General features: G+C 35.9%; 1 protein-coding gene across 4 annotated transcripts in view; it reads left to right on the top strand.

The window, feature by feature from the left end:
• Adamtsl1 (ADAMTS like 1) overlaps nucleotides 1-26,154 on the top strand; it is a 946,298-nt gene that overhangs the window by 263,489 nt on the left and 656,655 nt on the right. For all 4 annotated transcript variants that reach the window (XM_074051743.1, XM_074051742.1, XM_074051741.1 and 1 more), the window contains exon 2: nucleotides 4,757-4,876. In XM_074051743.1, the coding sequence (XP_073907844.1) occupies nucleotides 4,757-4,876 (120 nt within the window). The remainder of the gene's footprint in view (nucleotides 1-4,756; nucleotides 4,877-26,154) is intronic.

Raw genomic sequence — 26,154 nt, 5'->3', positions numbered from 1 at the left:
CCCTGCATCCTCGCCAATACCTGTTGTTGGTGGTGTTGCTAATGATGGCTACAGAAAACAGATTTTAAAAAATACAACTTAAGATGTATCTTCTTCTTTCATTTGGCTGCCAAGTCTTCTAATCCTTTCCTTCCTCACCAATCCCTCAAGGCTTCAGAAATTCTCATCTGATTACTTGCAATTATCTAAAAACCTTACTTCCAAGCTCACTGCCAGCCAGCTACCAGACTACTCGTCTCACATACAAGTCCCGTCAAGATTCTGTCTGCTCAAAATCTTTTAGGGACCCTGATTCATAATGTGACCTTGCCCCCTTACAAATTCAGCTCCCAGTACTTGCTCTTAGGTACCCCTTATTCCTGTCAGGCCAGAATTTTTAAAATACACCAAAGCAATAATGATGCCTTCCTTTCTCTGCCAAGGCTGTTCCCTCTTCCTGGGATAAACAAGTCACTTCATCACTCCCATTTTCTTGTCCAGCTGGTAAATCACTACTATTCCTTTAACTCCATTTTAGAGCCTTTTTTTAAATTTTAATTTTTTATTAGGATATATTCATTATACGAGGGAGAAGGGATTTGAAGTGACAGTTCCAATCAGACTTATATTGTACATTATTTACATTTCCCCCATTGTCTCTCCCCCTTAGACCCCTCCCCACTCCACCCTAAGTAAAGACTTTTATAATCCTTCCAAGTTGAATTAACACTCTTATTATATATTTTAGTGGCTTTTGTACTCATCTGGAATTTCTCCTTGTAATAATTAGGTTAGCCACAGTAACAAATAATCTTTCAAGTGGATAATGGCTCAAACATCGTAGACCTTTCCTGCATGATCAGTTAGTCTCAGTAAAGTCAGTAGTTCAGGAGTTTATGAAGTAGCCTCCTGCCTGCAGTCATTTGGAGAACAAGGCTAATGGAGGACCTGCTATTTTAATCATTGACTCCATGATTTTTCTGAGGCTATCTCCATCTCAGACGGAGCTGAGGCCAAAAGAACATAGAGAAGGGAATGTGGGAAACATTTAATGGGCCAGAACGAGTAGCAGCGAACATTTTTTCCACCAGCTAAAATCAATGTCAGTCACATTAGCTGTAAAGGAGGCTAAGAAATGTTACCCTGGTGTGTACACAAGAGGAGATGATGGAAGCTTTGGTGAGCAACTATCAGTCTCTTCCACATCCTTATATGCATTAGAATGGCTATGCCATGAAATATATTCTGTAGTGTTGGTACTTGTTAGGATTTAGTAAATGTGTGTACATAAGAATGAATGGAAGAATGAAGGAGTAAAAGCACTGCTTTAAAGAGTTTTTTTTAATTAGCTTGAATAGAAGTAGAAAATTTGTATATTTATGTCCCTTGATATCTCTCCTTCATTATAACAGTATCTCTAAGGCACACAAAAATGATTATCATTTGCTGTTAATAGATTCAGATACTGAAAACTAACTAAATATTAACCAAGTTAATTTAGGCATTTTAAATTGCTTAATTAGTAATAATATTCATAGGGTTCAATTACATTGAAAACTGATATGTACAAGCCATCTATAGGGGAAAATTATAGTAATTATATTCATTTGATATATATGTTCTTATCTATTCTTAGGGTTAAAATTGAATTTTAATATAATTAAGACCTTTTATATTGGTATCACATAAAAGTATTGAACGGTACTAACGGTACTTGGTAAATAAAATTATTTACCAAGTTGAGCATCTTGGTAAAAATTATAAGATATGTTAACTTTATTAGGAAGTACAAACATGAAGACGTCTTTCTTAAACTGATACCGTTATGACTGAGAATTAAAATATAAACAAGACAGACTATGATAAGCATTGGTAAGACTGAATACTCACTAATATCCTTCAGTTGTTATAAACATTAATGAGTATTCTGTTTCTATATATGACTTCTTACTGTCCCTTTTGGATAATATTTGAGTAATTTTTGTCTACTTCCTTAATCAGGTGACCAAAAGAAAGACAAGTTTACCGTCTGCACAAAAATTTTCTCAAAGAGAATGCACTGTTTTCTTTTAGCTTTTACAAACTCTGGCATTGAATAACTATACAGAGCTGACATTTTGGATAACAGACATAGAATTCAAACTGCAGGTGGAGTTTTAGAGAAATCATTCATAAAGTGTGAGATTCGGGAGTCAGCAGAATAAGTTAATCCTTTTGGAAACCAATAAAGTGGAAGCTCTTTAGTACAGGTCACCGTAAACTCAGTTATTTTTGTTTTTAGCTAGGTATTCAAGTGTCACTTCTCCTTACCTAGAACATGAAGTCCCTGACCTTGGTATGTACCCAGCAGGAAGTGAAACAGGAAAGAATGAATCAGAAAAGCTTCAGAGCAGGGAAGTTAGAGGGGTAAAACAATTTCCAAAGTGTATTTAACACATTCAAAGAACCATTGACTCTATGAGAAAAGAACTAAGAGAAAATGAATTTTAAACATAGCAGGAATAATTTAGGTCAGCTAGAAGATATTTTTCCAAGAGGGACTTTTTGCAAACTTTGCCTTTGCATATTTAATTTCAATTAGTTCTTACAGAGTGAAGGTAGACGAAACAAAATAACCTTTCATTGTGTCCTGCCTCTTAATAATTGCATTAGTTTGCAACTGATGCTGTAACAAATTACCACAAATTTAGTGGCTTAAAACAACACAAAAATATTATCTCACAATTTCTGTAGGTCAGAAATCTGTCAAGGCATGCTTGGATTCTCAAAGTCTCACTTGGCTAAAATCAAGGACTAGTCAATGAGATATCTGGGACTCCTAGAGCTTGGAGGCCTAACCAGGTTCACTGGTCATTGGCAGAACTTATTTTCTTCTCACACATTCCCTGTGCTCTCCTCTGTCTATAAGCCAGCAATGGCAAGTCCCTTTGCACTTTAATCTCTGTGACTTACCCCTCTGCCACATCTCTGCCTTTTGAACATTTGCTCCATGACCTTGAACTGAACATTCCCACCATCTTTCCTTGAACTATGACCTTAAACTGGCACACTGAGGAATGTCTTACTTAAATTGAGCATGCTGTCAAATATGACAGCCCCTAACATGTTTCCTCTGTGAATATGTATAGATTCCTCTGATAAAATCTGCATATTTCCTTTGTTCAATGACAGAATTGCTTTGGAAGTAACTCCCATTCTCTCCCTATCTGTCACAGGTAACAAATCTTTCTCTGTCCACCCTTTTATCTCTTGGTTGTAGCTTATTTATTTATTTATGGAATTCTTTTCTCCTCAAGATTTGAACCTATTGCATTTTGTTACACTTGTATCAAAAGTCCCACATTGTTATATTGAGTCCACCTAGATACTGAGATACTAACTCTATCTTGAACCTTAATTATATCTGCAAAGTCCTTTTTTCAAGTGAAACAACATATTCACAAGAGTGGCACCATGGAGGGAAAGTCTTGAGGGGCAACATTTTGTCTACCACATGAAACTGTCTACATTGTACACTAGAGACCATCACATATAAATTATAGGAAGTTATACTTTCCAAAAGCCTGAGGTTTAAAATAATTTTATTATGTATTATTTCAGACATTCAAGAAGGCATGAACTAAAATGAACACTCACATATTCATTGCTAACAATATTATAAAAAGGTATGAAATTCAAAAATTATAAAAGTTAGTAATTAAAAACACTATGATGGATATCTGTATACCCATTTTAAATATTGCTAATATGTTTAAAGAACTTCATGGGTGTTAAAAACTTAGATTTTTACTTTTTCCTTGAGTAGAGTATGCTTTTGACAATAATAATGGCTTTATTTACTGAAAATTTACTAGGTGCAGAGACTTCATTAAGCATGGTGCACATATGATCCATCTTCTGAGCAATCCAATAACATCGTAATCATTTCTGTCTTAGAATTAAGGCTAAGAGGCATTTCAAGGTCTAGGCACAAGGATCATCCCTTGAGTTTACAGGAGCTGTTTAACAGTTTGTACCTCACCAGAGGAGACTTGAGCAGCTCAGTAGCAAAATGATAGAATGAAAACATAGTGGGTTTAGTGTCAGACCTGTATTTGATTGTTTATTTCAACACTTGCTAACTTGGCAAATTCCTGAAATCCTCTGTGCCTCTAGTTCCTAATTTCTAAAGTGTGGCTAATAACAGACACCTCATGGGACTGTTGCAAGATAACATGTGTAAAGAACCTCATATGTGATAAGCTCTAAATAAAAGTTTTACAATTCATCCTTCCACATCAGCTAATGTGCATCTGGTTCTAAAGTACTTGAATAGCTCAGGAAGTCAGCTCAGGCCAGTTCCTCCTTATTTGGTAGACATTTAACAGAAGATCAGGACCAACTCACTGCTCAGATCTGTTGGATCCTTGAGGGTCCAAGCCCCCTAAGAGGTTCATATATATGGAGAGCCCATTGGAATGAATCTAGGAGCCTAACCCAAAGGACCTGGCCACAGAGATAATCTATAATCACTGAGTTTAAACATCATGTAGACACCAGCAGGTTAAGAAGTACCAACTTAGCAGGGGACTTTTCTGGCATCTATAAGAGGAACCACATGCTAGAATGTTCTAGTGGCTCTTGCATTAATATGTATTTGTGTGCATTGTTTTTGATTGCTCTAATCAGAATTGAAATGAACCCAAGAGGTTTTTACAACTCTGAGACATTAATCCCTCAGTGCCCTTTCCCTCCAGACTCTGTCTGAAGGCTTAATTCAGCTACCTTGTCTCTCTAGGTATGTGGAGACCAAAGCCAAGGGGCTGTTTTCCTGAGAGAATTTACACTGATTCGAAGAGAGAGCCTTCATGAAGATTTCCTGTCTGACCACTTGACTAGTCACAAAACTGAAGACTTGGTACAGTGTCTCTTCTATTTATTCATTGAAACGCAGGGATTCTGTGGCTAATCCTGACTTGCATTTTGTTTTGTTTTGTTTTTTAACGAATCTGAAGAGGTTTGGATGGTGTTTTCTCAGATTTATGTGAAAGGAGAGTGAAGCTAAATGGTAGGGCAGTGAGCAGGCTGGATGGGGGCAACTCTCTGATTTTTCCCAGATCTGGCAAGTTTTAAACATTTTGCTTAAGTGTTGAAGTTTGTTTGTGGCAGCCTGTGGGAGATTCATTTTTAAATAACTGATATTTTGCCAATAAGTCTGAATATGAGATGATAATAATTTAAATAAGTGAAGAAAAAAGATTTACATGTAAAGCTGAGATTGTTTCATGGGTCAATGGAAATTCCACCATCTTCCATTCCTGGCTTCTTTGTGGTTATTTTTATCTCAAAGTGTTAGTCATATTTATTTTATAATGGTTTATTTCTCTGATGGTGCTTTTGGGGAAGAAAATGGAAAAAAAAAGTCTAGCAAAGGAACTCTCAAATGAAGCAAGTAGTATAGTTGACTGGTAATGTCAAGATACTAGCCCCTTTCTTTTTGCAAATCAAGCTATGATTTGTAGTTGGTACTATACTGTAGAAGTTGGACTTCTGAACACTGTACATGTGGCTTTGTATGGCATTACCTTTGCACTCAGAAGTGTTCACTGGAATTAGAGGATATATGTATACAAACCTGTGGGGTTTTTGTACAACCATAAAATGGTAGGGTCACAGAAAAACAATACTTTAGAACACCTTCAAAGCAAATTTAGACACTGAGAAAATTTGTTCTCTCAGTAGCCATTCATAGGCCACCCTTTACAGTGTTTTTTTTTTTTTTTACTTATATCTTCTCCATGATGGGCATTTACACTTTTTTCAACTCTTGTACCCCAGTATGGGAAGGAGCAGTGGTGAAGGTTCCTAAGTGTATTTAATTAATTTTCATATGATTCATTTTTTTCCCCAGCAAATTCTAAAGATGTGGAACTTACCTTTTTATCTTTTGTCATGTAATCAAAGCTTTCTTTGTGACCTAATGGTACATACACATTGCCACCTAAATTTTATTACTGCTTCTTATGAACAATATCTTGCAATTATATTTTAACATCCCATTTGAGGTCATACAAACTGAAATGTGTGAGCTCATTTAACATTTGGTTTATGCAAAGTTTTGGCAAGTGTTGTAATGTGGATACATCATGAAAACATCATGAGCAAGACTCATTATTACATCACTTAAACCATAAGAAATTGAATAACATGAATTAATTATGAACATAATGCAATCAGTCATAGTAGTTCTACTAAAAACAATTATAGTCACTTGGAAAGCATTGAAGATTATCGCAAATATTACTAATAGATAGTATTACATTGATTTCCATCATAAGAAAACTTCATCCTTAGTCATATACTGAGGTCATAAGTAATCCAATGGACAGAAACATTTAACCTGAACAGGCATTGCCTACCAACACACGTAGCTAATGCTAGGGTTGTTACAAGAAAATGGGAGGGAAAAAAAGATCAAAGCTTCCTAAATACCAGACACTAATTTGGTCTTCTTAGAAGTTTATGAAATTCTAACAATTTCTGTGGGAGGTGTGTCTCTGTTCCGGGACTTCATCTGGCCCACAAAATATGAAACACTGTGAAAGTGTAACTTCACATTCTAACTAGATATTAAAAGATGAAGCAGTATAATCTCTGTTTGTTCTTGGGGAAAAATTAAACCTGAGTTTTCACTTGTACAAAAAATGATTATTACTTTCATCTTCCTTATTTTTGAGTTTCTGTCTGACAGCAGGGAACATTTGCAGCAGAATGGGGGGAATCTACAAGAATCCTTCCTGGTACAGATCACAAAACCTCTTGGCAAAGGCAGGTGCCAGAGAGGGGAACTATGGTTGAGCAACATAATCTGTACAATTCTATCTGCTCTTAAATAAATCCTTTCTAGTATCCCAGACATGTATGCCTCTATTTCTCCTCTCCTACCAGGTCCTTAGCTCTACTTCTTAGATACGAAATTCATGTGCTAATTCTCACCTCACTAGCACCTGGCCTAGCATTTCTTGTGATTGTACTCAGTTTGAGTGTATGTTTGTTGATAAGGAAAACCCACTATGACTGTTCTCTAGTGCCCTGTTGTTAGGAGCACATACTGAAAACACTCTAAGGATTCCAACACAGAATATAAAGAATGTATATTCTATTAATGTGAAAATCCTTCTAAGTACAAAGCATTCTTGTTAAAATCATATGAACAATTTCAGTTTTTAATGAGGTGATAAAAGAACATTTCAGATTATTTGCCATGATGCCCTTTCAAGCTGGTATATAGGTTTATCATAAATAACATAAATTCAGGGATGTTTGTCATCTGGAAATCCATAATGTGGAAGTAAGAAACTTATCACAAATATGTAGGCTCTTTGGACAGAAGTAGGATTAGCTGTAGGAAATACCTTGTTACACTTCTGGATAAAATTATTGCTATTCACTATTAAAGGGTATTAAGTTTTACTTTGTTTTAATTTTTATTATCTAATACCCTTTCTTCTTTTTTTTTCTCATACAAAAAAATTCTTTTAGAAAAAAAATCTTGTATGCACATATGAATAATAAAACAATAAAAAAAAAAAAAAGAAGACTACAGACGGTGGAAAGAGCTCCCATACTCATGGGTTGGCAGAATCAACATAGTAAAAATGGCTATACTACCAAAAGCAATCTACATGTTCAATGCAATTCCCATCAAAATCCCTATGACATTCATCACAGAGATTGAAAAATCAACCCTAAAGTACATTTGGAAACACAAGAGACTACCAGTAGCCAAGACAATACTGAACAAAAAGAGCAACCCTGGACGTATCACAATACCCGACTTTAAACTATACTACAGAGCCATAGCAATAAAAAAAACCAGCATGGTACTGGCATAAAAACAGGTACGAAGACCAGTGAAACAGAATAGAGGACCTAGATATGAATCCACACAGCTATGCTCACCTTATTTTTGACAAAGTCACCAAAAGCATATGATGGAGAAAAAACAGTCTCTTCAACAAATGTTGCTAGGAAAAATGGTTATCTGCCTGCAGAAAATAGAGCCATGCCTGTCACCCTATACTAGTATCAACTTGAAGTGGATTAAAGACCTTAACATCAGACCTGAAACCTTGAGGTTAGTACAGGAAAGAGCAGGGAATACACTGGAAGCAATACATTTAAGCAAGGACTTCCTCAGTAGAACTCAAGGAGCCCAACAACTAAGAGAAAGAATTAACAAATGGGATTACATGAAACTAAAAAGCTTCTGCACAACAAAAGAAATGTTCTCTAAATTGAAGAGACCACCCATAGAATGGGACAAAATCTTTGCCACCATACACCAGACAAAGGACTGATAACCAGAATATACAGGGAGCTAAAAAAACTAAACCCCCCAAAAATCAATGAACCAATAAAGAAGTGGGCAACTGACTAAGCAGAACTTTTACAAAGGAAGAAACCCAAAAGGCCAAAAAACACATGAAAAAGTGCTCACCATCCCTGGCCATAAAGGAAATGTAAATCAAAACCACACTAAGATTCCACCTCACTCCTGTTAAAATTGCTACCATCAAGAACACCAACAAGAATAAATGTTGGCGAGGATGTGGGGGAAAAGGAACCCTCGTACTCTGCTGGTGGGAAGGTAAACTAGTACAACCACTATGGAAAACAATATGGAGGCTTCTTAAAAAACTAAACATAGATCTGCCATAGGATCTAGCAATCCCACTCCTAGGGATATACCCGAAGAAATGTGACTCAGGTTATTACAAAGGCACCTGCCTTTGTAAACCTGAATGTTTATTGCAGCACTATTCACATTAGCCAAGCTATGGAAACAGCCAAGATGCCCTCTACTGATGAATGGATAAGAAAAATGTGGTATTTATGCACAATGGAATTTTATTCAGCCACAAGGAAGAATGAAATTTTGTCATTCGCAAGTAAATGGATGGAAATAAAGAACATCATCTTAAGCGAAGTTAGGCTCAGAAGGCCAAAAATCACATGTTCTCCCTCATATGCAGATTATAGACTTAAAACAAATGCAGTAATATTATTGGGCAAGGGTCACACACCAAGGAGAGAACATGCACAGGAGGAATAGGGAAAGGAAGGAAACCTAAAACTTGAATGTGGTTGATGTGCTCACTGTAGAGAAGCGAATATAGCAATCTTAAACTGACAGAGGCTGCTATGGGAAGTGGACTAGGAAGTAGTGAAGAGGTCTGGTAGAGATGAACCAATGTGGATTGCAATACACAAGTGCATGGAAGCAACACTAGGAATCTCTCTGTATAGCTATCTTAATCTCAAACTAGCAAAAAGGCTATGTTTTTCTTATTATCTCTTATCTTTTCTCTTCCACAAAATCAGAGAGCAAGAGGGCAAAGAGGGCAGAAAAGGTTCTGCCTGGAAGTGGTGGGGGGGAGGTGGCCCAAATAATGTATACACATGTAAGTAAATGTAAAAATGATAAAATAAAATTAAAATTAAAAAAATAGAGAGTGGGAAGAAATCAAAGGTACCTGCTTGCAAGGTTCTCACTGAAAAGCTGTCATAATTTAGACATTAAATGATGATTAAGTAATAAAAAAAATTCTTTTAGAACAAAAATCCTTTTAAAACTTCAAATAATTTTTGTAAACCAGAATAGATAAACATATCTTGTTGTGGAACTCCTTTATCAAAAAGCTTTATTTATTTTGACCAAAATAAATGGTCATGTTTGACCTTCAAGTGACAGTCCCTTAAACTTCTTCTCATCTGGAGCCTTTGGCATGAATTGACTTTTATGCTTTGTTAGAAAATCTTTCTAGCTGGCTTTCAACTGTTTGTTGCTAGCCTCTTCTCTGAGGGTGACTTCGGTTCTCCACACTCTAAGAAGCAATCAAAGCAGCTGATTTGTCCAAAAGGTATAGCAGGGACTGGACTTCTAGTCATTGCCTCAAACCCTGCTTGTGTGTGTTAGTTGCATTGTTTGCAGAGAAGAAATAGCTGGAAGGGTGGAGAAACAGAACACACTGGTTTTGGTTGTCAGATGGATACAACATCAGGATAATGATTAATATTAAATTCATTGCAGAATGTGATTTTCTTCAGTATGTAGTTAGTGAAAGCCTCCTCTGCCTATAGCGTTATGGTTCACAAAGTGGTTATTTAAACCACTATTACAACATTGGTAGAAAAGAAATGTTATTTAAATATTTATACCAATTGACTGACGATACAGTGTTCCTGTGAAAGACTGGTAACATAGGGGTGTCTTTTGTGCAGTAGTGGTGGGCATTTAGAGGGCATCTTCAGAAATGCTTATCTTAGGGCAAAATAGTTTCTGCCAGGAAGCGAAGGGGTGGGGGTGGGGGGAGAGAGAGGGGACATCAGGGTAAGGGAGGGGGTGGGGGTGGGGGAAGGGGGGAGAAATGACCCAAACATTGTATGCACGTATGAATAAAATAAAAATTAAAAAAAAAAAGAAATGCTTATCTTTAGTTACTGTGTGTGGAAAGAAAAGTTTTTTTTTTTAACAAAGTCATTAATTCACTAAAGTTCAATTGAGACAAAAATGCAATCTATTGACAATAGCTCTGTTTTCATGTAAATTATATTTTCTCTCTTAGTTGGATGCAGGGCAGAGAACTAATGGGGGGGAGTATTTCTATGAACTTAAAAAGTAGTTTAACAAACATATTTATACTTAAGTGCAGTGGGTTAAAACTATTTTCCTGTGCTTTTGAGATGTTCACCAACCTCTTTTCCAGCCCTGCTAAGGGAAAGGAAACAGCAAGTGTTAACATCTGAAGATAATAGTTTAACTCGCTGAATTATATTTCTAACTTGGCTGCTATGTTAGAATATTTAGTGGACTTAAATACAAGGGAAGTAGCAAGATGTCAAGAGCATTTGGGTTACCAGAGAATAACTCACCTTGTTGCTCTCTCAGCATCTTCCCACCTGAATCCACTCAGCATACTCCTAACAGAATAACATTTTCCCAAAAATAGAAGTTTGACCTAACTGCCTCCTCTATAAGTATTTGTGGAATAAAGAGAACCAACGTTAAATGTAAGTGTTCAGGAGCAAAGAACTAGCATTAAATGTAAGTGAATGCATGCTCAAAGCTGTTTATAACCTCAGAAAACATTAATTAATTTGTTATTTCATTAATTTAATCATTGTTAATTAATTAGAGTGACCACCGAGTGACCACCATGCTTTCCTTGATTGATTTTATCCAAGTAAAAAAACAATGCAATGAAGGGGCCAGATGTTTTAAAAGTGAAAGTACATTCCAATTCAACCTTTCCTATTTGTGTCATATTCACAAGCATAACTTGAATTGGCTACCAAATTCCTCGTTGGGTAAATACATAGAGCCAAAAAGAATAGATTTGGTTTATAGGAAATTTGGTAGATTGAGTTATATATGATTCCACAAAGAAAACAATCAGAACACCCTGCATAGTATGTAAAATACATTACCCTGTGGGGTTTTTAAATGTTATTATCTACTTATGTTTGTTAAGACTTATCAAATGGGTTATGAACTTCATAGTCATGAACTGTATATATTAGAAAACACCCTTTAAGTTCTGTACATAAATATTTTATGAAACTTCATATTTTGTAATTTTTGTATTCTAAACTAATACTCTATATCATTTTTACATTTATTTGGAAAGGATAAAAGAAGCTGAAGAAAGCCAACTGTATATAAGGAATTTATACCTGTACAAATATGTACAGGGATTTATACATATTCCTTACAACAACCTGAAGAAAGCAATAAACAGCTAAATTTTGCAATAGTAATAGCAAATTTGAAATATAATTTTAGAAAGATCCCACTTATAACAGTAGCAGAACTCTAAGAACTTAGGTCTAAAAGAGATACAAAATCTAAATGGAGTATCAATGAATAACTACGCAAAGATACACAGTTAATTAAGACCATTCTATCTCCTTGTGAACAAATGAAGCCAATGGAACCAATACTTAATTTCATCTAAGAAAGGCAAATGGGTTTAAATAAGAGAAACCTTAAAGAGGGGAGAGGCTGGTTGCCAATGGTTCATGCCTATAATCCTAACTATTCAGGATCCTCCTAGAGATCAGGAGGATCACAGAACTAAGACAGCCAGAGCAAATAGTTCTGTGAAACCCTATCTCAAAAAAATGCTTCACAAAAAAGGGCTGGTGGAATGGCTCAAGGTGTAAGCCCTGAGTTCAAACCCCAGTACTGAAAACACAAAAGGAGGGGAGAGGAAGAAGCAACATGATTACTTGAAATAGTTTGTTTTCACTTCTTTACTGTTTGAAATAGTAAACTGCTGATTCTCTAGCAGTTACCAGAGGCCAGCCAGTCTTCTACCTCTGGGAGACTAAATGGGTCATCTTATTTATTCTCTGGGAAAACATGAATGTTTTATTGTGATGCATACATGACAGGCTATCACTATACAGTGTTAGTGTCTCCATTTTTTATGCCAGGAATATATTACACTTATCAAAAATTTTCAGAATAAATCTATAAATCTTTTTGGAAGTATTAAAAAATTAAATGGAGAGCTATACAGTGTTCATGGATGGGAAGTCTTGATTTTATAAGGATGCCAATTTCCCCACAAATTCACCATTATATCCAGTGTGGTCAGAAAACTTTTGAAGAAGAAAAAGGACCCTTCTTTTAAAGAAAGATCCTTCTCTGCCAATATTGAGGCATATTATGAAGTTATAAGAATTAGAACAGTATAGTATTAGAACATAGACAAACAGAACAATATAGATGAGTAAAGACCCTATAAATAGACATACACCCAGAAGAAAACTTAGAATAGGACAGAAAGCTGTTACAAATAATTGGTAACAGAATTTAACAAATACATGGTCACTATACATAAAAACAATTTCCAGATGCATTAAAACTTAATGGGAAAAACATGATCTTCAAACTTGTCAATGAGAATGTATAATTCATTTATGGTCTTGCAGTTCAGAAGATTTTCTTTTCTTTTCTTAGTAGTACTAAGTTTTGCTAGGCAGGCATTCTACCACCTGAGCCAAACTTCCAGCCTTTTTATTTTCTTTTTTTGAGGCAGAATCTCACTATATGTATAGCCCAGGCTGGCCTTGAACTTGCTATATAGTCCAGACTGGCCTCCTACTTGTATTCTTCCTGCCTTAGTCTCCCAGGTACTGGAATTATAGGCATGTACCACCAAGCTTAGCTCAATTTTATTAATTAAGACATAAAAAGCCCCAACCTCTAAAGACAATATTGATACTTTTACCAGCATTAAACTTTTGACATGTTTTTAAAAACTCCTTGGACAAAGTAAACAGACTAGATAAAAGCTGAGAGATACCGTTTGTAATATATAATGAACAACAGTAATATTTACAATATGATATATATGATATAATATGATATAATTATAAATGATTTTTAAGAAAAGCAAAGAAACTAGTAGGAAAAAGTGGATCCCATTAGAAGAAGACATGCATGTCTAATATAAAGAGATGTTCACCCTTACTAGCTATCAGGGATTTACAAATTAAAATAACAAATCTATCAGGTAAATGGGTTAATAACAAGTGATTTATTCATATAAGAAAATACTATATAAGCAATTAAAATTAATAACTAGATCTATAATATTAACACAGGTGAATTAAAAAAATATGGTAAGGAGAATTGGTATGATTTTTACAGTATGATGCTATTTATATCAATTTTAATGTCACATAAATTTTTGCTAGATATTTAGAGAAAATTCTTATGTATATAAACACAATGGGAAAATATGCTCCAACTTTGGAATGCTGGTTACCCTCTGGACAGGGAGAAAGGAAAGAGAATTGAATTGAGACATTGTGGATAGTATACTTTAGCCACATTTATAATATTTTTAATAAGGAGAACAAGGTAAACTATTAGTATTTGTTTAAAGAGCTAGTGGTTACACAGATGTTTGTTTTATTCTCTATACCTTTTTATGATTGACATATTTTATAATGCACGCATATTAAAACCTTCAGGGTGATGTCTGACAATTAGCACAGCATCAGCAATGGGACTGGAAAATGATGAAACTTCATGTGATGAAAATCAGTTCCCAAGATTGAGTGTATACAGCATTCACATGTTTGTCTTAAGAAGTAATTAAGGAAGAGTCGAAAATATGACAGAAGAGCACAAGATCATGGGGCCTCCTATCAGTTCATGAACTGCTACTCCAGTAAATAATGTCAGGATGATGAATCTCAGTATTTAAGGAAAGAGACTTTTTTTTTTTTTTTTTACACATGACCTTTGGAATTAACGAAAACCATTATCCTTTAAGGGAGAAAAAAGATTTTTTTTTCTCTTTTCAAGTTGTAAAGGAAATTTCCTTACAGCTTATACAGACCCTATCTGTTGTTTATGAGATTTCTACCATTTGCTAGAATTCTGGCCTTTATTCCAAACAACAAATAGATATGAAGATTAATGATCAAAAAGACACTGGAGGTAATAAAATGTGAAGCATTAAAAATGCCAGTGCTAATGCAAACAGATTTTTAAGATCAAACAACTTCTAGAATATAAAACAAAATTTTAAGAAAATGTAACATCAGTTAGAAATATATAAATAACGTGTAAATTCTGGGACTCCTTTTTGAACATGTTTTTGTTTCACATTGTGAGACTCTTTCGAAACAGAACATTATCAATATGAAATTTTAATATTAAGTAAATCCTTGCTAGGTATGAGTTCCAACTTTGTTCATTAGTTTTCAAATTCTTGAGAACTTTCCTACTATAGTTATCCTTAAGAAAACTAGAGCACTGAAAAGAATTGCAAAAATTTTTATTAAAAGTTATAAATATAAGGAGGTGAAAATTTCCTGCTTCATTTTGTTTTATTTTCTTTTATTCTTTTTTTATTCATATTTGCATACAATATTTGGGTCATTTCTACCCCGTTCCCCCACCCCCTCCCTTACCCCCCCACCCTCTCCCTTTCCCCCCTCCACCCCTTGCCACCAGGCAGAAACTATTTTGCCCTTATCTCTAATTTTGCTGAAGAGAGAGTATAAGCAATAATAGGAAGAAACAAGGGTTTTTGCTAGTTGAGATAAGGATAGCTATACAGGGAGTTGACTCACATTAATTTCCTGTGCATGTGTGTTACCTTCTAGGTTAATTCTTCTTGATCTAACCTTTTCTCTAGTTCCTGGTCCCCTTCTCCTATTGGCCTCAGTTGCTTTAAAGTATCTGCTTTAGTTTCTCTACGTTGAGGGCCACAAATGCTATCTAGTTTTTTAGGTGTCTTACCTATCCTCACACCTCTCTTGTGTGTTCTTGCTTTATCATGTGATCAAAGTCCAATCCCCTTGTTGTGTTTACCCTTGATCTAATGTCCACATATGAGGGAGAACATACTAATTTTGGTCTTTTGGGCCAGGCTAACCTCACTCAGAATGATGTTCTCCAATTCCATCCATTTACCAGCGAATGATAACATTTCGTTCTTCTTCGTGACTGCATAAAATTCCATTGTGTATAAATACCACATTTTCTTAATCCATTCATCAGTGGTGGGGTGTGTTGGCTGTTTCCATAACTTGGCTATTGTGAATAGTGCAGCAGTAAACATGGGTTTATCTCTTAGTTGCAGGTGCCTCTGGAGTAACCTGTGTCACAGTCTTTTGGGTATATCCCCAAGAGTGGTATTGCTGGATCAAATGGTAGATCAATGTTTAGCTTTTTAAGTAGCCTCCAAATTTTTTTCGAGAGTGGTTGTATTAGTTTACATTCCCACCAACAGTGTAAGATGGTTCGTTTTTGCCCGCATCCTCTCCAACACCTGTTGTTACTGGTGTTGCTAATGGTGGCTATTCTAACAGGGGTGAGGTGGAATCTTAGCGTGGTTTTAATTTGCATTTCCTATATTGCTAGAGATGGTGAGCATTTATTCATGTGTTTTTTGGCCATTTGAATTTCTTCTTTTGAGAAAGTTCTGTTTAGTTCACTTGCCCATTTCTTTATTGGTTCATTAGTTTTGGGAGAATTTAGTTTTTTAAGTTCCCTATATATTCTGGTTATCAGTCCTTTGTCTGATGTGTAGCTCACAAATATTTTCTCCTACTCTGTGGGTGTTCTCTTCAGTTTAGAGACCATTCTTTTGTTGAGCAGAAGCTTTTTAGTTCTATGAAGTCCCATTTATCTATGCTATCTCTTAGTTGCTGTGCTGCTGGGGTTCCATTGAGGAACTTCTTACCTAAACCTAGTAACTCCAGAGTATTTCCTACTCTTTCCTGTACCAACTTTAGAGTTTGGGGTCTGATATTAAGATCCTTGATCCATTTTGAGTTAATGTTGGTATAGGGCGATATACATGGATCTAGTTTCAGTTTTTTGCAGACTGCTAACCAGTTTTCCCAGCAGGTTTTATTGAAGAGACTGTTTTCCTCCATTGTATATTTTTAGCTCCTTTGTCAAAGACAAGTTGGTTATAGTTGTGTGGCTTCATATCTGGGTCATCTATTCCATTCCACTGGTCTTCATGTCTGTTTTTGTGCCAGTACCATCCTGTTTTTATTGTTATTGCTTTGTAATATAGTTTGAAGTCAGGTATTGTGATACCTCAATCATTGTTCTTTTGACTGAGTATTGCCTTGGCTATTCGTGGCCTCTTGTGTTTCCATATAAATTTCATGGTAGATTTTTCAATCTGTTTAATGAATGTCATTGGAATTTTGATGGGAATTGCATTAAACATGTAGATTACTTTTGGGAGTATAGACATTTTTACTATGTTGATTCTACCAATCCATAAGCATGGGAGATCTCTCCACTTCCTATAGTCTTCCTCAATCTCTTTCTTCAGAAGTTTATAGTTTTCCTTGTAGATGTCATTCACATCCTTTGTTAGGTATACACCTAGGTATTTGATTTTTTTTGAAGCTATTGTAAATGGAATTGTTTTCATATATTCTTTTTCAGTTTGTTCATTATTAATGTATAGAAATGCTAATGATTTTCCTATGTTGATTTTATATCCTGCTACCTTGCTATAGCTATTTATGGTGTCTAGGAGCTTTTGAGTAGAGAATTTTGGGTCTTTAAGGTATAGGATCATGTCATCTGCAAATAGGGACATTTTGACTGTTTTTTAAAACTAATTGTATTCCTTTTATTCCTTCTTCTTGCCTAATTGCTCTGGCTAGGATTTCCAGTACTATGTTAAATAGGAGTGGAGAGAGTGGGCATCCTTGTCTGGTTCCTGATTTTAGAGGGAATGGTTTCAGTTTTTCTCTGTTAAGTATAATGCTGGCTGTAGGTTTGTCATATATAGCTTTTATAATGTTGAGGTACTTTCCTTCTATTCCTAGTTTTCTTAGAGCTTTTATCATGAAATGGTGTTGGATCTTATCAAAGGCTTTTTCTGCATCTATTGAGATGATCAAGTGGTTTTTGTCTTTGCTTCTGTTAATGTGGTTTATTTTGTTTATTGATTTTCGTATGTTGAACCACCCCTGCATCCCTGGGATGAAGCCTACTTGGTCGTGGTGAATGATCTTTTTGATGTGCTGTTGAATTCGGTTTGCCATTATTTTGTTGAGGATTTTTGCATCAATGTTCATTAAGGAGATTGGCCTATAGTTCTCCTTTTTGGAGGTGTCTTTGTCTGGTTTTGGGATAAGTGTAATACTGGTTTCATAAAATGTGTTAGGCAGTTTTCCTTCCCTTTCTATTTCATGGAACAGTATAAGGAGGGTTGGTGTCAGTTCTTCTTTAAAGGTCTGATAGAATTCAGCAGAGAATACATCAGGTCCTGGACTTTTCTTTTTGGGGAAACTCTTGATTTTGCTTCAATTTCATTTTGTGTTATAGATCTATTCAGGTGATTAATATCCTCTTGGTTTAGTTTTGGATGATCATATGTATTGAGAAATCTGTCCATTTCTTTAAGATTTTTGAATTTAATTGAATATAAGTTCTCAAAGTGGGCTCTGATGACTTCCTGGACTTCCATGGTGTTTGTTGTTATCTCCCCTTTTGCATTCCTGATTCTACTAATTTGGGTTTTTTCTCTCTTCATTTTAGTCAGGTTTGCCAGGGGTCTGTCGATCTTGTTTATTTTTTCAAAGAACCAACATTTTTGTTTCATTAATTCTTTGTATGGTTTTTTTGGTTTCTATTTCATTGATTTCAGCTCTTATTTTTATTATTTCTCTCCTTCTATTTGTTTTGGGATTTGTTTGTTCTTGTTTTTCTAGGAGTTTGAGATGTATCATTAGGTCATTGATTTGGGATCATTCAGTCTTTTTAATATATGCACTCATGGCTATAAACTTTCCTCTCAGGACTGCCTTTGCTGTGTCCCATAGGTTCCGGTAAGTTGTGTTTTCATTTTCATTGACTTCCAGGAACTTTTTAATTTCCTCTTTTACTTCATCAATGACCCATTGTTCAGTAAGTAATGAGTTTTTATGTTTCCAGCTGTTTGCATGTTTTTTTGTCTTTACTTTTGTTGTTGGGTTCTAGTTTTATTGCATTGTGATCAGATAGAATGCATGGTACAATTTCTATTTTCTTATATTTGCTGAGGCTTGCTTTGTGCCCTAGGATATGATCTGTTTTGGAGAAGGTTCCATGGGCTACTGAGAAAAATGTTTATTGTGTAGAAATTGGATGAAATGTTCTGTAGACATCAAGTAGGTCCATTTGATCTATTGTATATTTTAGATCTAGGATATCTTTATTGATTTTTTGTTTGGATGACCTATCTATTGATGATAATGGGGGTGCTAAAGTCTCCCACAGCCTCTGTGTTGGAGTTAATATATGCTTTTAGGTCTTTCAGGGTATGTTTGATGAAACTGGGTGCATTGACATTGGGTGCATATAGGTTGATAATTGTTATTTACTTTTGGTCTATTTCCCCTTTTATTAGTATGGAATGTCATTCTTTATCTCATTTGATCAATGTACGTTTGAAGTCTACTTTGTCAGAGAAAAGTATTGCTACTCCTGCCTGTTTTGGGGGGCCATTGGCTTGGTTAATCTTCCAGCCTTTCATCCTAAGCCTATGCTTATTTTGTCGGAGAGATGGGTCTCCTGTAAGCAACAAATTGTTGGATCTTCCTTTTTAACCCATTTCATCAAACAGTGCCTTTTGATGGGTGAATTAAGTCCATTAACATTAAGTGTTAGTACTGGTAGGTAGGTGGTGATTCCTGTCATTTAGTTGTCTTAGTTGTTTGAAGGTTTGATTGTGTGTACCTAAGTTGAGGTTACTCTCTACTTTCTTGCTTTTTCTTTTCCTGTAGTTTGGTGCTGCTTGCCCTTTCATGGTTATGTTGGGTTTCACTTTCTGTGTGCAGAATCCCTTGAAAAATCTTTTGTAGTGGTGGCTTTGTGGTCACATATTGTTTTAGTTTCTGCTTATCATGGAAGACTTTTATTGCTCCATCTATTTTGAATGATAGTTTTGCTGAGTAGAGTATTCTGGGATTGAAGTTATTTTCATTTAGTGCCCAGAAGATCTCACTCCAAGCTCTTCTTGATTTTAATGTTTCTGTTGAGAAGTCTGCTGTGATTTTGATGGGTTTACCTTTGTATGTTATTTGTTTTTTCTCTCTTACAGCCTTCAATATTCTTTCCCTAGTTTCTGAACTTGTTGTTTTAATGATAATATGCCGTGGGGTAGATCTATTTTGGTCTGGTCTATTTGGTGTTCTGGAGGTCTCTTGCATCTGCATGGGAATAGATTCCTCTAGATTTGGGAAATTTCTGTTATTATTTTAATCAATATATTATGCATTCCCTTCGCTTTTACCTCTTCTCCTTCTCAATGCCCATAATTCTCAGGTTTGGTCTTTTGATGGAGTCAGTGAATTCTTGTATTTTCTTTTCACATGTCTTGATTTATTTGACTAACAGTTCTTTGGTTTTTTCCCTTTAATTACCATTTCATCTTCAAGTCTGAGATTCTGTCTTCTGTTTGTTCTATTCTGCTGGATTGGCCCTCCATTTTGCTTTGCAATTCTGTTTCGTTCTTTTTTCTGAGGTTTTCAATATCCTGAGCCATTTCCTCTTTAATGTTGTCTATTTTCGCCCTGAGTTCATTTATCTCTTCATTAATCATGTTCTTCATACAGTGCTTCTATGGTTTCTTTTATTTCTTCTTGTGCTTTTTCAAATTCTCTATTTTTGTTGTCTGGGAATTTCTTGAGTGTCTCCTGTACATTTTGGTTGACCATATGCAGTATCATCTCTATAAAATTCTCATTGATTACCTGTAGTATTTCTTCTTTTAGATTGTTCTTGTGGGCTTCATTGGGTTCTTTGGCATAGTTTATCTTCATTTTGCTGTAGTCTGGATCTGAGTTCTGTTTTCTTCATTTCCCTCTGGTTCCTGTACTAATTGTTTGCTGTAGGGAAACTGGTTTTCCTATTTTTTCTGTCTTCCCATCATTGCCCTTGGTGTTGTTATTGTCCCTGTACTGTGTGCAATTAAGTATTTTCTAGCTTGTAATAATAACAATGGTGATATTTAGAATGGAAGGGTGAGAGGAGATGGAAAGCAAAGAAGTTAAAGAAAAAGGAAAAAACAAATAAACAAGCAAGTAGGACAAAAACCAAACAAAGAAACAAACAAAAAAATTTTGAAAGATATAAACAGGGAGATACAGTGTACTAATCAACAGTAAGCTGAACAAGCATTAGAGAGACAGAGAGAGGATTGAGAAAAAATAAAAAATAAATAAATGAAGAAAAAATCTCCAAGTTCAAATGCAATAAAGTTTTAGTCTTAATAATTTTGGTGTTAGTCCCTCAGCCTCCAATCCTGGAGATGGTGTCTCAGAAGTAGTTCTGTCATTGTCTCATCAAAGGGGAAAAAAAAACAAACAAAACAATACAAAACAAAAAAACACCACAAAGTGTCCCAAGTTCAAATGCAATACAGTTTCAGTAAATTTTTCATCATGCAGGTGTAGTTCGGTTGTTGTCTCATCAAAGGAAGAGAGAAAAAAAAAGAGTCTGGAGACAGTTCTGTGAATAGCTATCTGAGGTTGTGGCTCACCTGCCTGCTGTTGTTAGCCTGCTATTGCTGGAGGCTTTATTTATGAGATCTCAGGAGTGAGCTTAACACTCACCTAGCCCCTCAGGCTTTGTTCACTTAGAGTTCTCCTGGATGCATCAGCCACTGCTACAAGCTTTCCCCTTTCCAAACACACTGAGGGAGGTGACACTGCACACACTTTCTCAGGGCTGCATGTTTATTTACAGCTCACATGGGAAGTGGTCTCCTCTCCTGTGGAGTTTTCCTCCCACCGCCACTTTTACAAGCTTTCCTGCTTCTGGTTGCTGGGCATGTGCTGCCACTCCTGCCTTCTCCAGCTGGCTTGTTGTGAGGGATTCCCCCCTGCCTCAGCACTCAGGGCACCCCTCTCTCTTTGCTACGTGTCTTTTTTGTTGTTATTGATTATTATTCATTTTTATTTTCTTTTTTCTCGGGGTGTGGGTCGGTCTGTCCAGGGGGCTATGCTGGTCTGTCCAGGGGGCTATGCTGATCTGGCCCAGGATTGTCTGTGGAAGTACTGCATACTGCTTAGCTCACCTTGTGGTCTGTGTCTTCCCAAGCCATCTGGGCACTGGCATCTGGCAGTGGCACAGGAGCCCTCCTGGTTTCTCCATTTAATGTGGAGTGGGGATGCTATGTGCAGACTGGAGGTGTGGAGGGGTCAAAGTTTTGTCTCTTCTTGGTGATTTTTCCTGTAAGGTGTATCTCCAGCGTCTCTCCAAGATTTTACTTTAGGAGGCATGCTTTCTGCTTCCTCCCATTAGCTGCCATCTTGGAATCTCTTCCTGCTTCATTTTGGAATTGCCTTTTTTGTAAAAGCATACCCTAAATCTAGAGACTACAATTTAAATTACAACTCATAAAATCACTTGAGTCATCAAAGAATAATTTACTGCTTATATGTATTAAATGCCCTTAATATAAAGAGTTAATTTAGCTCATGGGAATGCAGATATCTGTCAAAGGAATACCTTACTTGTTCATAAGGTAGTGCTAAAACTTAAAATCTGTGTGATAAGTGCTTATCTCCAATAGGCCACTCAATACTTAGCGATGTATGGCCACACCATGAATCAGTAGTTGAAGGCAGCTAGCCAGGAATAGTTGGTAACTTATTCAGTAGACAAAGTCACTGACACAAGGGGTTTGCACATGGAAGTTCTGAATGAATTAGAGTGGTTGACAGTCTGATGGAATTCTGTAACATAGGGTCACATTACTGTCACCTGAATTTAAGAAAATGTAAGAGAATACTTTGGGTCATGAGCGCTGACAAAATATCCCTTTCGCACAGTACATCCTCTCTAAGTTTATGTTTTCATCTTCTATCATAGATAGACCTATTTTGGTTGTCTAGAGTAGGTGCTATTTCAGAGTAGGCAGAATGTAATTAGGTTAGCCAGTTGAAGCAAAGCATTAAAAACGTTATATATATATATATATAATATATATATATATACTAGAAAGAGCTCATCAAATAATTTCTAAATGTTGAATACAAAATTGAAATGATTTTCCTGTTAGTAGTCACTTTTAAGTGAGAAGAATAACATCTTACTTTCATTCAATTTTTAAAATAGTGGCATTATTTCAAGAGAGGGTCTTATGAAGTATTTTCCCAGGCTGGCTTTGAACCTTGATCCTCCTGATCTCTGTCTCCTGAGTAGTTAGGATTACAGTTCAACTTGATTTTGACAAAGAGGAAAATGAATCCAAGGGAAAGAATCAAGATCTATATTGCTTAACTATATATATGTAATTTGATAAGAGAAAGCACCTATATCTGTAGTTAAATTGTATTACCACAGCTAAAATGGGATTTTCTATCATTGTTTCTTTAAGCCAAGGAGTTGCTTAGGGGTTAAGTTCAGATAAATAGTATGACCTCCTGAACTTTTTTTCCTAACCTTAAAAATAAGAATGATCTTGTACCCTTAAAATATTGTGCTTCAAATTGGATATTTAATGGAAACCTTAAATTCCTTGGGCTGCTATTTGATGAACCTTTCTTATTTCTACTCAAAAATTGTTTTTCTATTAATGGTTTTAGGTGAAATCCAACTGATCTGAGAACCTTAAAGCTGACCTATAGTAGACTGACCTTCCTCCTTAGTTCTCTGTCAACATCAGTTAGCTGTCCATCCATTTCTACCTGTACTTTTAGCAATGTAATACTGTTAACAAACAATATCGCTTTGTAATGGGTACTTGTATGTCCAAGCCAATTACGTGTTTCAGCAAAGTTCCTCAAACACAATTTAACATCAAAATATGGTCTTCTGAGCTCTGCTGTACTCCAATCTTGATCTGACAATATCCACTTAGACATTTTCTTGCTTCAGTTTTCTGAGGCTGTTCTTTGCTCCCATGAGTGATATCAGCTTAGCACTCTGCTCCTGGGGATTCTTCTGCCTGGAATGTCTTTCTTCCCTCCTCTCTAGATCTTCATTTATTAACCAAACCCCAGTCCCATCTGCTCCAGGAAGCCAGCCCTTACCTTCATCCTCAGGGGGAGCTCCTCCCTCTGGACTCCTGGCTTGGTACTAGCTGGTGCCCTGCTTTTCAGGCTGCCCAGAGGACCTGACACAGATGTGAATGCCTTAGGGCAGTCCATTGCCAGGCTTTATCCTGCAGGGGCAATCTGCTAAAAGTCGAATATAAATTCAAGTCTGGAGAAAGAAGCAGAACTGTTGAGATCTGAGAGGGTAGCACATTGTAGAGGGAAAAGAGGAGGCAAAAAAAGACAAGAGAAGGCTTGGTAGAGGTACAGTGACAAAAAACTCAATCTAGCAATAATTTCTGCAGTTCTGCTCTAAGAATGCTATTCCTTCAATATAGCATCCCTGTTGGGGACAGTCCCTCCTGCCTTCTGTCTTCATTCACCTTCCAAACATAATAATGTTGGGCCCTGGCAAACCTCTGAGTGAGAGCTATGTTTTTTTTTTCTTTTATTCATATGTGCATACAATGTTTGGGTCATTTCTCCCCCTTTCCCCCGCCCCCCACCATTACCCCCCACCTCCTCACCCCCTCGCTACCAGGCAGAAACTATTTTGCCCTTATCAAGAACTATGTTTTACAATACTTGTTTTTCTTACTCACAGAACAGGAGCTTAAGTACAATAATAATAATTGCATAACAATAAGGGCAGTAAAATGCCATGCTAACAACAACAACAGCTGTCCTTAGTTACTTTGCACACAAAGCTCATTAGTTCTAGAGGAGGTAGGTTTTATACCTTTCTAACAGATGAAGAAATGAATAAGAAAAGTAACTTTCTCAAGGTCACAAAACTGACCTGTTACATATACAATTAACATAATGCACATTTAAAGAATAGTGAGTCAACTTGACAACCTTTTACTGAGCATCAGCTATATTCAACACACTAGTCTAGAAACTCCCGGGGGAAATAAATGCATGTTAAACCGTCTATGCTTTCCAGGAGTTTAGAATATTAACATTTAAATTCAGTAGATGTTTTCATTTTTGGGAAAGTTCACTGTGGTAGTGGTGGAGTGCTTAGACTAGAAGTACTATTAATTTAGAATGCTTCATCCTGTTAATAGGAAGGTCTTCAGCATTTTATTTTATTTTTTTTAAGCAATTGAACTTGATTATATATGAAACGGTTTCGAAGGAGCTAATGCACACACCAAATTTCAGGTGGACCTTATTTCAGCTATATGCCTTGCAGACTCTATCGCCTTTAATGGAGTTGAGTGTTGATATATAAATGCTCAGATGGCTTCTTACCTCTGATTTGAAAGTACAAAGATATGGATTGGCTTGAAACTATAACAAGTTACCATGGTCAACCTTCCATGTTTCTATGGAGACTGTTGAACTTTATATATTATACATACCTCAAAGTATGAGTGCGAGTATGTGGAGAGTATATAAAGAAGGATAAGTTAAACAAGTTGCTGAAAACTATCCCGTTCTGTACTTAACTACCAATTCAGTATAATAATCATTAATAGCAGGAGAAATTGTCATTAACTTTGCAAGTACCCTAACACTTTGGCAATTTAAAATGCATGTCACTGATGGGAAAATGAATCAATGGTCATTATTTAATATTAAGTCCACTGTATAACATGGAAACATTCCCGAACAGTGGCATAAACATAACCATTTGGTACAAAATTGCAAATCACTCAATTGTATACTTAAAAGGGTGAATTTAATGAATTACATCTCATTTTTAAAAATAATCCTGTAGTCTCTAAAGTTGAAATCTAAGAGAGAATGAAAAAGACAGAAAAACCTTTACATAATTACCAGAATGTAAGGAGCATATCTCAAAAAGAGAGAATGAAGGTTCTTACAGCCTGACTTGGTAGCTCTGTTTCATAAGGAGAGTGTCTCCCCAGTGCTATGGTTGATCTTGGACTGTAGAGGAGAGGGTAGGACTCCTGGCCAAACCATGGAACAGCTTGTGGTGTAACACTAAACCGTGATCCATGAAAAAATAAGGGAGAAGCTGGCCATTATTAAAATTGAGAACTTCTGGGGGTGAATCCAAGTATGATATATTTAATACATTGTAAGAACTTTTGTAAATGCCACAATGTACCAAAACCATCACAACAGTAAAAAAATTAAGCACTTCTACTCTGTGAAAGAGAATGGCAAGAGAATAAGAGGCCACACCAAAGACAGTAAATATTTGCAAAAGGCATATCAGAAAAAAACCTGTTATTCAAAATATACAAAGACCTCAAACATGTTGTACATACTATATACAAAGTTTTCAATTAAGCAATTTTTTAAAACCTTGTAAAACTCTACAATAAGAAGACAGACAAGTAGATTAAACACTCAAAATTCTTAACAAGCCCCTAAAAAGGAAGATATATAGATGGTAAATAAGAATATGAAAAGATGGGTTCAATCTTCAGCACAATAAAAATAGTATGAAAAGATACTGCACATCACATATCATCAGGGAAATTTAACTTAAAATAGTCATGAGATACTGTTACATACTTATTGAAATGGTAAAATTAAATAAAGAACACCTTCATTCATTGTTGGTGGAAACGCAAAATGGTACAATCACTTTGGAGGTGGTGTTTCTTACACAATGAAACCTATTCTTGCCATATA

This window comes from Castor canadensis, chromosome 13 (genome assembly GCF_047511655.1).
Source record: "Castor canadensis chromosome 13, mCasCan1.hap1v2, whole genome shotgun sequence".
NCBI classification, from domain to species: domain Eukaryota; kingdom Metazoa; phylum Chordata; class Mammalia; order Rodentia; family Castoridae; genus Castor; species Castor canadensis.
Note: the sequence above shows the minus strand (reverse complement) of the source record. Positions and strands in the feature narration are given on the sequence as shown.